At 48.5% G+C, this 12,695-nt stretch overlaps 1 protein-coding gene across 1 annotated transcript; it reads right to left on the bottom strand.

The window, feature by feature from the left end:
* Positions 1-820: 820 nt before the first annotated feature.
* Positions 821-9,067, bottom strand: LOC106486288 (cytochrome P450 2K6-like). The gene is made up of 9 exons (XM_067294414.1): positions 8,882-9,067; positions 7,858-8,020; positions 5,949-6,098; positions 4,129-4,289; positions 3,288-3,461; positions 2,741-2,882; positions 2,387-2,571; positions 2,008-2,149; positions 821-1,197 (listed from the first exon to the last, which is right to left on the bottom strand). Exons 1-9 carry the CDS (start codon positions 9,065-9,067, stop codon positions 1,010-1,012), a joined length of 1,491 nt encoding a protein of 496 aa, XP_067150515.1. The 3' UTR covers positions 821-1,009.
* Between the last annotated feature and the right edge of the window lie 3,628 nt (positions 9,068-12,695).

Genomic DNA, 12,695 nt, shown 5'->3' with positions numbered 1-12,695 from the left:
CGATCCTTCGGATCCCTGCCAAGTTGTGTTTTTCCCATGGGAGTGGTCTGTATTACAGAAGATGTTACCAACCCCCCCCATGTCTTGGCTGTCTCCATGGGAATGTCCCCCCAGGCTCATGCTATAGACAGAGACAAATCCAGACTGCCCACCTGGCTGCACAGCTGTGGTCGTGGCAAGACTGAAGTGTCACTCAAGCCTGGAAGCTGCATGGGGAGCTGCTGCTGCTAAGAAACTTGCACAAAGAAGGAGGATGGCAGGGGTGCATGGTAGCGTGAGCTGCTTCCCGTAGGGTAAATGCTTGATTTGGCTGGCAGCAGAAGAGCAATGTGGAAGTCTACCTGTAGCAGACTGAAGGTAGGTGAGATGAAGTCCACCCTCTGTGTCTCTGGCCTTGCAGCACTGGCATCGAGAGGACAGGAGACATGATTTCTCTTTGCTGAGTGGCTAGTGGTTCTGCTAGAGTCTTCTCTCATTAAGTGATACCTTCAGTGCTTTGTAACGGAGGAGAAATCTGTGCCCGTACTGCAACAGGCACCTTTTAGTTTAGTTGTCCCACGTGTTAGAGAGCTGGTGAGTAGTTCTGCAGGTGTTCTTAGGATAAAACACTGCAGAAGGGGAGTATGAGCAAGGAGATGGTGGGCGCCCCCAAGGTGTCACAGAAGAACTAGTTCGCCCATTTCCCACCGGAAGCACAGCACTGGTGGTCTGTTCCAGACAAGGGTGCCTCCACAGAAGCCATTTTAAGGTGTGCAAGAGGACCTTTGCAGCTTTGAAGACAACACTGGCAACAATTTGGTTCCTCAGTGGAGAAGGATTTTTTATTTTTTCAAGATTTAATCATTCTCATCAATAGGTACATTATTCTGAAGTCAACCAAATCAAAGTGTGGTTGTGCTAGAAATCCCCTGTTGGATTCTGGAGTACCAAACTACCCGTGTGCGATTAGAGAAAGACTACGCTATTTCATCTGGGTGTCTTGGGAGAAGGAGGATACCTGAGAAAAGCTCTAGGAACGTGGCACTGCACAGACCTCATGAGTCACTGGGGGGGTTGTAAGCCCAATGGCAGGAGTGAGGTCCAGGTCTGAAGAAGAAACTCCAGCGGGAGGGTGGAAGGTGAAGCGCTGCAGGAGGCTTGTGAAGAAGAGGAAGAGCTCCATTTTGGCAAGAGTCTCCCCAGCGCAGGTCCTCCGCCCTGGAATGAAATGCAGAACGGCCGTAAGAGTGTCAGTAGCTGCTGCTTCTTGGGCTGTTGTCAGGGGCTTTGAACTCTGACTGGGCAAATTCAAAATTCAGGCCCTTTGGTAACGCTGGACTTGTGAAGTCAGCAGATGTGCGTGGAAAAGCGGAGAGGAGAGCTCAGGGAAGTGTCTGAGGGGCATCCTGTATCCATTTGGCAGGGAAACCCTCCCTCCCCCATGCTGATTTTGCCTTTACGGGTTACTTCTTGTATTTTCTTTACTGACCCTTGTTGAAAACAGCTATCCCCACACCGCATCAAAATATCCTGAATCGGAGTGGCGTGATGCATTGGGCTGGACAGGTATTGAAGTGACAAGGCCTGGCCTGACCATTCATGTCAAGGCCTTCCTTGTCATGAATGGGTTACAACGACCTTGTCTGACAGCGGGTGCAAAGAGGGCTGATGTCTTTCTTGGCTGCTGTGCTCTTCATTCGGTCCCCCAGGAAGGCAGGGAAACCACAGTTCATAGTTGGGATGATTAGATCCTTCTGCTGGGCAGATTGTTGGCTCTGTGCTGCTCCTGAGGAGTTTTGGCAAGGAGCATATGTTGATGAGAGAGGTGCTACAGACTGAGCGCTCAAGTAAGGGCATTTGCCGTGTTCCCGGGATAGTCACGGGCAATGTGGTGGGGTCTGGGGGAAGGCCGTAAGACAAGAGAGCTCAGGACAAGGGCAGTCAGTCCTGGGCACCAATTTGCTTGGAAAAGAGTGAGTCTGAGATGCCCAGTTCCCCTCAGAGCCTGACAAATAGAAGAGAAGATACCTGCTGAAAAAGGCATGAAAGCATCTTTCTTTACAAACTTCCCCTCAGAGTTGAGGAAATGCTCGGGATGGAACACGTCGGGTTTCTCCCACTGGGATTTGTCTCGCAGGACGGAGGTCAGCAAGGGGATGACATAGGTTCCCTGGAAGCCAAGGCAGAGCAGAGCAGTTATTCCATTGCTGATGGCCTTGCTGTGATTATCACAGCGGTGATGAATGCTGGAGCTCCAGAAACCCACTTTGTTTAACAGGGGAGCTACTGCCAAGGTAGCTGCGAGAATGCCAGAGTGAGCGAGCATCTCTTGACGCAAGCGGGACCTAAAAGGGGACGTGTTGCAGGGGGAACAAATGGAAGAGAAGGAGCGCTCAGAGCTTCTCACCTTGGGAATGAAGTAGCCTTTGAGACTGACATCTGCAGTAGTTGCATGAGGAAAGTTCAACGGCAGGATATTGGCAAACCTTTGGATTTCATGGATGACAGCATCCGTATATGGCATTTGTGTTCGATGTTCGATTCGTGGTGGGGTTGATCCTATCACTCGCTCTATCTCTTCTTGGACTTTTTCTGTGAAAGGAATATGGATCATACACAGATTGCTCATTCAAAGTCTCTTTCTCCTGCTAGGAATAATGGGAAGCGGAGAATTCATTTTTTCTTTGGCCCTGTCCAGTGTGGAGTCTCATGCACAATGACCCGGTGAGAAGGAGGCTGCTGGCTGCCTCGTTCCACTTACTCTGAATTTCAGGATATTTCATCATGAGCAGAAGGCCCCAGCGCAAAGTGGAGGATGTGGTCTCCATGCCAGCTACAAACAGATTTCTCACAACCTCAGTTAAGTTGTCATTATGGAAGTACCCGTTGGCGTTACCTTTCTCCTGGAAAAGATGAATTATTAACAATACTACCTGATTAAAGCTTCCAGAAAGCCCTTTTAAGCTGGAGAACCAGTGATTATTTTCATATGCAGACCTCATGGAAGTGTTAAGTTCCAGAGCATGGAAAGAAATGTGAAACTATAAGCCAAGACAGCATGTCTGACTTTGCTTGGTGAAAGAAGGATTTGTATTTTTCTTATGACCCAAGGGCAACAACAGAAAGCTGTCTCTCTGTGATCAGCTGATCTCCTAACTGACATGACTGCACAGTTTTTCAGCCCAGCCACAGTTCTGGCAGGACTTTTCCTCAAGCTAGACCTCTGCTGAAAAACAGTTCTTTAGCTATTCAGTCAAGTGTGAAAAGGAAACCAAGGAGATTTGAAGAAGCTGCTGGGATGCAATTACCTCTTGTTGTCGGACAAGAAAAGTGTCAATGAAGCTCCTCTGGTCATTTCTGTCGAGGGTTTTGAGATGTTCTGTAAAAGTGACCTTGATAAAAGCACAAATTTCGTCTGTGTTGTTCAAAATGGTTTTGTGATCCTTCAGGAGGAATCCAAGGGCTGGGAATGTGTTGTACAGCTGCAAGATGCAGAGATGGAGAGGAAGCAAAGGTAACTGCTAAGAAGAGGTAGCATAGCTCAGCAGTGCATATTGAGAAAAGTCCTTACTGAAAATAGTGTGCATCCTTATGGTCATGAGGCAAAACATCCCTTTGTCCTCCCTCCTCCCCGGACAGCCATGCAAAATGGTTAAAATTGATTCCTTCTTACACCATGTCTTAATCCCCCTTGTCAAAAGTGGCCTAGAAATCACTTTTTCTGCAGATGCCCTTGACTATAAGCACAATTTCCTACTTCGACACTCCTAGAGAATTCAACCCTCTCTCTCCACACCAGCTGGACTTGTATATCTCCAGTTTGAGAGACGGTTCCTGTTGTCCTCACGCTGTTTCTTGACCGTGTCGTTAGTGTGGGAGATGGGGAACAACGACAAGATTCTGTCTCCTGGAAGCACACTCCTAGCATTGTATTACATGGTCTTGAATTCTGCTTTGTGAAATGAGGAGCTAGTAATCTCTCAGGCCATGCTGGCAGGATAAATTCATAAGCAGTGTGAGAGAAACTTTTGGGGAAGCATCTGTCACGTGCAGGTAGATGTGTTGTGATGGTGAGGAGTGAGGGGGCGTGCAGTTACCCTCTGTGTAATGCCTGCTTTTGAAGAGGACTATGCAAATGATTCGAATTACCGAAACTGATGGACTTCCAAGAAGCCTGACATTTTCATTCACCAAAGACAGGAGCCTTTTGAATGTGGGATCTTCGTAGTCATACCTCTTTCCAAGCAATATGGACACAGTGACATTAGCAACAGCTGCATTCAGCATCAGGGTCATCTCAAGGGGTTTTCCTAGTGTGGGAGAAGGTTGTGCAAACACCATGGTTAATGCTTACTCTAATAAATCAAAGTATTACAGTAGCTAGTGTGTTGTAGCTAGCCTGTCAGACAGGTGTGCTCCATGCTCCACCTGACCAAATGAGGAACATGCCTGGAGCGTGCTGTGTTTCCTCTGGGGTATGTGAGCCCGGCTTTTCTTTGTGTGGAAACCAGGGTAGAGAGAAAGATTGGAAGAGACCTGTGTGCGCCCACTTCTGGCACTGATACGCAGTCAGGAAGCTGCTGAGCAGAAGGTCCAGGTTTGTCAGGAGGAACAACAGGCTCCCCCAACTAACATTTCACATGTCCCCGGGGGTCATCAGGGCAGAGCAAAGAGTGAAGACTCCCCTTTCAGGGGAGCTTCTCTGCTTGGACATACATGTTCACTCCTGGTCACTCTTCCTTTCCTCTTGCTTTTACAGATGTCAGGCCCCTCTGGTGCATCCCATTTTCAGCTAGCCATAGCTCCTGTTTGCAGGGGGTCAAGGGGAATACTTGGAGCCTAGAAGCCTCGGCTGGCATGATGAAGTGGAAATATGATTCTATGCTAAGGCTGTTAGGGCAAAACTTGGTCAAATAAGGAGCTGCTTGACTTCCTATTTGATTTGGTGCATCTTCTGTCCTCCTCGCAGTGTATCCACCCAAAAGTTGAGCATCAGCTCTAAGCCACCTCCTCTGGTATTCCTCCATCCTCACCAGAGAGAGATACAGAGAGAGAGGCCTCCAGACAAGGGTTCATCCAGTTTGCATCAGAGTTTTCTCCAATAGGAAGGGTTGAATCTAATTCTGCAGGTGCTGAACTCCACAGCTAGTAGAGAACATGCTAATGAGACTTCTTTGCTTGCTGCTGAACTTAAGACCTGAGAAGCCTCTGCATAACATCCCAAACCGGGTAGGTAAAATAAGCTGCACGAATTAGCCTTTTTTAATACCTCTTCCTTCACTGAGGAGGACTCTAACCTAGACCAAGTGCTTAGACAAGACGCGTAATAATTAGATGGCCACAAGAGGGTGAGGTGAATCCACCTTTAGGTACTGATTTCACTGCTGCTTTGCAGAGAAAGAAATCTGCAAGAACACAGCAATGCATGGCCACAAGAGATTAAGCATGGAGAGTGCTTCAGATCACAGAGAAGTCTCTGGCTGCACAAAGCTGGCTACTGCCAACCTGGTACACCCACCTGCTGAAATTCCTGCTGTTGGTATACTAGCCTAGTGAGAAATAGTCCTGGCTGACGCTGGTGAAATGTGTAACCGGATCTTCTGTCTCCTGCTGGAAAGGATTTCCCAGCCATGCACATTTAAGCACAGTCAAAGTTTTGGTAGGTATGCAAGTCCTTGCATTTGCCTGCTGCCTCCACTGCCATGCCTCTAAATTTGTCAAAGACTGTCATTTATGGTGGCATTGCACATGGAGGGAAATGTTCCTTTCCCCAAATGTGCTGTTTGGTGTTTGACTCCCTGTTCGGCTTCCGTTACCTCATTGAATGCTTTTCATTTGCACATCAGGCAAATTGCCAGATAGACAGTCAGAGAGACAGATAGACCATGTAAACTCATGATGTCATTGATGCTGGAAAACAGTATTTGAGGAAAATCAGAGAAGTTTTATGAAAGGAAAAGTCTGCTCACCTTTATGCATCTCAATGGTGTTTGCCAGGCATCCATACTCCTCCACAATGAAGTCCTCTATGGCCTTCTTGCCCATTCCAAAGTCTCGTAAGGTTGTGAGAGTAAATCTTCGCATCACTTTCCAGTTTTCTCCACGAGAAAATATAATTCCTGAAATGGAAAATGAAAGCACATGTGGGGGGATGCTCCCAGCTTCCCCCCCTCCCCCATACACATTTGGTGCCAGTTACAAGTAGCCTGAATTCCTGTGTTTTACACTCCAAAAGGGAGGATGTCAAGACTTTGAGATAAGGCCTGCCTCGGCCCCAGGACCTTGAAAAACAAAAGCCTCCTCTCACTGCTGGGGCAGTGTTAATTGCTGTGGTCAGGACTGTCTCCTCCTCATCAGGATCCTGAGAGATAACACCTGCTTTCACTGCTGGGGCCCCATTGCAGACTGGAATTAACTCCTTCTTAGCCCAGCTATGGGATCTCTCCTTGGGACCCCCACTGCAAGAGTCAAGCAGTCATTCACAGTCACTCAAACTCCTCTCTTCAGTGCTGAAGAGTGCACGAGGCAGCTAGCCTGCCCTTGGGGGTGTTCGGCCACCCCCCCCCCCCAGCCCATGACTGTAGGTGCGATGGTCATAACAAGGACGGAGGAGAGTTGAAGCCCACAGCAGTCAAGAGCCAGGGACTGCGCCTGCGTGAAGGGAATTGTAGCTGGCCTAGCGACTCCACCTCCACCTTCCCTTGAAGGGTATAAATAAGTTGGTCCCGGAGGCCGTCTTTGGCTCTTCATGGGTGACAGCGGGTCTGCCAACTCGCAGAACCCCTCGGGACGGGAACGCCCTCCTGCAGTTACTTCCCTGGGATTGAGTGTACGTTGGCCGCTGAGGCAACGCGTGGGTAAGATCGATCAGAATTGGTTTGCCTAGTTCATTCATTCGGGTATTTATAGTTAGTATAAATTAGCTATCTTTTCCTGCTCACTAAGTAGTTACTGTTAGCATAACTTTTAGTGTAATTAGAAATAAGTATTGTAGTTGAGCTAAGTTTCTGTTAACAAGAATTCTTGCTTTGTGCCATTGCAGCTTCTGTAGTAAATTTTGGTCTTTGAAACAAGTTGTGGAGTCATGCAGTAAATCTCCTCTCCACCTCCTCCCCTCCCTCGCGCCACATGAAACCCACACGGTCCGGGACTGTAAGATAATCTGTCGTCCTGCGACAGTACAGAATAAGAGATTTCAGAAACAGGGCAAAGATCCCTTAGCCACTCTGAATCCTGGTAAAGGTGAGCACTGCTAGGAAACACTTCAGACTCTCAAGGTACATTATGTCCTCACGTAGAGTGAAACTAGACAGGAAAGAAATGCTGGGTGCAAGCTATGAGAGGAGCAGCCACTGCTCAGAGTTCACATGATTGCTGGTGCCTTCCGAGAGACTAGGGATTTTGTTCAGCCCAGATTAGAGCAGAGAGCTGAATTTGTGTCTCCTCTGTGTGAGGTGAGTGTGCTCGTCATCTTAGATGTTTTCTTTGGGAATAGATGCATCGCCCCTTGGGAGTGCACATGTTCTTCCATAGACTGTAGGAACTAAAGGACAAGTTGTGATGTGGGCATCTGTGTGGAAAATTTCCCCACTTGGTCAAGGAAGTCCCACCCTTGTGCATCCTAGCAAACCTGCAGAGAATTCTCAGGGGCATCTGCAGAGAAGTTTCGGTCAAGCAGGTGCTGCAATTTACTTTCCTTGCACCTATCCCTATCATTCTCTCTTAATCTTGCTGAGAGTCTTGGACAAGAAACCTTGTTCAAGTGCCTCCTGAGGAAAGAAAGCTTGTAAGCATGGGCTGACTTTTAACAACGCGTTGGTTACTCACAGTTGGTCACCAGATACAAAAGGGTCCATCCTTGTTCACCAGCCAACTCACCGAGTCCTTTTGTTGCTTCTTCAATGAGTGGGATTTCAGGTCTCCCTGCAAATGCAGCTGCCTGATTCACCAGAGCTTCCTTCACTGTTTCATATCCTGACAGCACGACCGTTTTATTTTGTCCTATCTGAATGCTGAAGACTGGGCCATACGTTTTGGACAGCTAGCGGGATGAAGGGAGACAATGGTGTCAGATGATGACCAGAAAGCCCAAAATAATTAATTCTCAGCCAGCGCAAGACTCTTTTGTTCACCTTCCCACACAGCACTGGAATTTCCCTCTCTGTCCAGAATGTGGAGAAGAGGTCACGGAAGTACGCACAGAAATGCTGGAACTGTTATGAAGAGAATGCCTCATAAAGGGGTCTGCAATCCTCTGCTAGGATCCCTTTGGAAGAGAAGAGCCTAAAGGCTGGCTCTGCCCCTCTGAGTGCGCGTGTAAGTGAGGATGGCATGGTAGAGTAGGACCATGCCTGGGGAGCGCCCAGCAATGGAAGGACAAAGTACAGACTAGGGCCTGGACTCTGCCATGGCAGGAGAAGGCCTAAGGGTATGAAACGATTTGACAATTTTGGTTTTGGGAGGTAGCAGAGCTGAGAAGCCCTTGCAGAGAAGCATGTTAGGGCCCTGACTTGGTAACTCAGGTATTTCAGAGCTCTTTAGGCTAACGTAGGACAGCAGATGTGCTTAGCTATGCATGGCTTAAAAGAGATAAACACAAAGAGAATTTTTCAGCAATTGTTGTGAGAGCTGTTCAGCTCATGGTCAAACACTTGACACCATGAGTAGTTGCACTTCACTGAGTCCAGAGCTGCTGCTTTTAGGGGGACGATGCCAGGGCTCACATCACCCACACCAACACCCTATCATGAACTTCCAGTGATGGGAGGAGCATTTAGAAGAACGAGTGAATCTTGCATTTGAAGCTCTCTGCTCAGAGAACTTTTTGTAGCCCTGATTGTGGCTCAGAAGCTTCCTTAGCCGGGCAGGGAGATGTAAGAAAAAGAACAACAGAAGAGGCTACCTCTAGCATTGTCCGATAAGGCCTCTTCAGATCCAGGATGTGCAGATTTCCGATGATGGGTAGAGGCCTGGGTCCGGGGGGAAAGCCCCTTCTTGCGTGGTTCTTCCAGAAACCGTCTCTTTTCAGAACCAGCAGGAGAATGAGGATAAGCACTAAGCCTGCAGGAGCGAGGCTGGCCCAATCCATTGTCGTTCAGCAGGGGCTTAGCTGCAGCAAGCCAAAATGTAAGCCAAAGTGCAATCTGCTGTCAGAAGTTAAGAGTCTGAAGCACTGATGACACTCATATACTAATAGAGATAGAGCTTCAGTGCTAACAGATGGCAGGAGTTCTCTTCTGGGTTCTCCTCACTGGGTAATGGCCTCACTAGGCACTCTCCGCACCAGGCGTGCTCTTTTGCTTTTCTTTGCTCTCTGCTGGTCAATGTTTAATGGGAGGCATGTGGCTTTCTAAACTAGTCTTGTGCGTTGGTGGATAAGTCTGGGGGCATCAGTCCAATTCAGAAACAGCAAACCAAGCAGCACCTTGAACTTGGAGGGTGAAAGTTCATATCTAAAGCAGTAGTTGACACCAGAGAGACATTGAAACCTTGAGAAACAGGTCTGCAAAGGGTACCCAGGGGTTATCCCTAGCAGTTAAGGGCTCTGCTCTTAGACATTGCTGTCTCAACGTCTTCTTTAAAACTATCCACACTTTCCTCTGGGGATATATATCAAAGGGCTCTCTATTTCTTACCCTCAGAAAATTATGTTTGTATACACTATGCATTGCATTGCGCTGTATCCTGCAAATTAAGTTCTTGTCATCCCCCCACTTTTCCATCTTTCTCTGTAAAGCTGCTTGCAGCTTTGAAGCTTCTTTTCCCCTGAACAGAAGCTCTGGGGAGCTGGGGAGATTGTAAAGATTCACAGAATGGTTGAGGTTGGAAGGGACCTCGGGAGATCATCTAGTCCAACACCCCTGCTCAAGCAGGGTCACCTAGAGCACACTGTAAGGATTGCGTCCAGGTGGGTTTCAAATATCTCCAGAGAAGGAGACTCCACAACCACTTTGGGCAACCTGTTCCAGTGCTCTGTAACCCTCACAGTGAAGAAGTTTTTTCTCATGTTCAGGTGGAACTTCCTGTCTTTCAGTTTGTGCCCGTACTCCTCTGGAGTAACCTGGAGGCACTGTGGGTGTTGGTGTGTGTCACGCTATGAAGGTTCGCTAGTAACAACTGAGACAGTAATGTAATAAACATATGTTTATTTCCTCACGCAAGCTCTTGGATTAGTAACACCCATTAAAATAATGCGATTACTAATTTAGAAAGGATAACCCCAAACTGATGGCTACTGCGCTATTAATTGGGAATGCTGCTTATCCCAACTTGAAAGCTAGCTTGTTCACTCTCTTAGTGAGAGGACTCTCAACCTCGAGGAGTTACCTTAAGCCAGAGTCCCAGGAAAAGGGGAGGGAGGGGAATACTCACGGTCCAGCCGGAGAGGATGATCAGGTCACGTTCCCGTCCCCTGCTCAAAGTCTCTTAGCTTCCAAGTCTTTATATACGGCTGGGGCTCTGGGCAAACACTGCTTTTGCTGGCCTTTGTGAGTTTCACAACCAGAGGGCTGTTTGTTCTTCTGCTTGGAAGTCCCTGCTAGCGAGGCAAGGCTGCAACACTTCCCTATCGCTTCCTCCCTCCCTGGGGTCTGTGCAGTTGCGATGCCACAGCCGTATCAGGTGGCAGACTTTAATCCTGTTAACTCTTCTGTTCCACAGCCTTGCGCAAATCAGTTGGCAAAATTCTTCAATCCCGTTAACTCTTCACTCACTCGTCAGCGTGGAAGGTGCATTGACTAGAAGCGCTCGGGAAAGGCCGAGCTTAACAGCAAGCTCCTCTGAGCTAGCCAGATAATTTAGTGAGGCACACAGATCTTTGAACTAGTCAGCGTTCAAAACAGATTGAAAGGTAGGGTGAGACTAATTTGACCAAGTGGTGAGGTCTGCATTGACCTAATAGCCACGGCTTCCTTTATAGAGAATAGAGGGCAAAAAGCACGTTGAAGGCACCGTTCTTCTCTCCCCAAATCAGAATCCAAAACAGGCCACACAACCTATTTCTCAAATGTTCCTAATTTTCTCACCCAACTTAAGGCAACCAAAGCTCAGGGGAACCCAGATCTCGGAAGATGGCATCTCTCTTGTGGAAGTCTAAAGTTAGGAGTGGTGAACCCCCCTACTGAAGAGGTGGTATGTGCATTAAGGTCAAAATGTTTCCTTTTAAAAAGTGAGTGTTGTGACTTTGGAGAGAGAATGTGGCATTAACCTGTGGAGCATGGCCAGCAGGGCCTATTGCAGCTAAATGATGACCTCCACAGGAGAAGACAAAACTTCAGCACATAACTTGTATCTGATGTGATGCACCTCTCTGGACAAGGTATCCAATTGTGAAGGCAAGGCTATGACTACACAGTAAACAAAATAAGGCCAGGACACTCTCTCTGACACTGGAACTTGGGTTCAGGCAGGAAGATCTTGATGGTGCCAAGAAGGCCTATGGTATCCTGGGGTACATTACAGAATCACAGAATCACAGAATGGCTGATGTTGGAAGGGACCTCTGGAGATCATCTAGTCCAACACCCCTGCTCAAGCAGGGTCACCTAGAGCACACTGTAAGGATCGCGTCCAGGCGGGTTTCAAATATCTCCAGAGAAGGAGACTCCACAACCTCTCTGGGCAACCTCTTCCAGTGCTCTGTCACCCTCACAGTGAAGAAGTTTTTCCTCATGTTCAGATGGAAGCGTCTGTGTTTCAGTTTGTGCCCGTTGCCTCGCGTCCCATCGCTGGGCACCACTGAAAAGAGTCTGGTCCCATCCTCTTGACACCCTCCCTTCAGATACCTGTACACATTGATAAGGTCTCCTCTCAGCCTTCTCTTCTCCAGGCTAAACAGGCCCAGCTCTCTCAGTCTTTCCTCATAAGAGAGATGTTCCAGTCCCCTAATCATCTTCATAACCCTTTGCTGGACTCTCTCCAGTAGTGCCACATCCCTCTTGTACTGGGGAGCCCAGAACTGGACGCAGTACTCCAGATGTGGCCTCCCCAGGGCTGAGGAGAGGGGGAGAATCACCTCCCTCCACCTGCTGGCAACACTCTTCCTGATGCACACCACAGTACCATTGGCCTTCTTGGCCACAAGGGCACATGGCTGGTTGATGGTTAACTTGGTGTCCACCAGCACTCCCAGGTCCTTCTTGGCAGAGCTGCTTTCCAGCAGGTCAGCCCCCAACCTGTACTGGTGCATGGGGTTATTCCTCCCTAGGTGCAGGACCCTGCACTTGCCTTTGTTGAACTTCAGGAGGTTCTTCTCCGCCCACCTCTCCAGCCTGTCCACGTCTCTCTGAATGGCAGCACAGCCCTCTGAGGTATCGGCCACTCCTCCCAGTTTTGTATCATCAGCAAACTTGCTGAGGGTGCACTCTGTCCCTTCATCCAGGTCATTGATGAAGAAGCTGAACAAGACTGGACCCAGTACTGACCCCTGGGGGACACCGCTAGCTACAGGCCTCCAACTAGACTCTGTGCCGCTGATCACAACCCTCTGAGCTCTGCCATTCAGCCAGTTCTCAATCCACCTCACTGTCCACTCATCTAACCCACACTTCCTGAGCTTGTCTATGAGGATGTTATGGGAGACAGTGTGGAAAGCCTTGCTGAAGTCAAGGTAGACAACATCCACTGCTCTCCCCTCATCCACCCAGCCAGGCATTCCATCAGAGAAGGCTATCAGATTGGTTAGGCATGATTTCCCCTTGGTGAAGCCATGCTGACTA

The sequence above is a fragment of the Apteryx mantelli genome, chromosome 3 (genome assembly GCF_036417845.1).
Source record: "Apteryx mantelli isolate bAptMan1 chromosome 3, bAptMan1.hap1, whole genome shotgun sequence".
NCBI lineage: Eukaryota > Metazoa > Chordata > Aves > Apterygiformes > Apterygidae > Apteryx > Apteryx mantelli.
The sequence above is the reverse complement of the archived record's forward strand: the minus strand, read 5'-3'. Positions and strand labels throughout refer to the sequence as shown.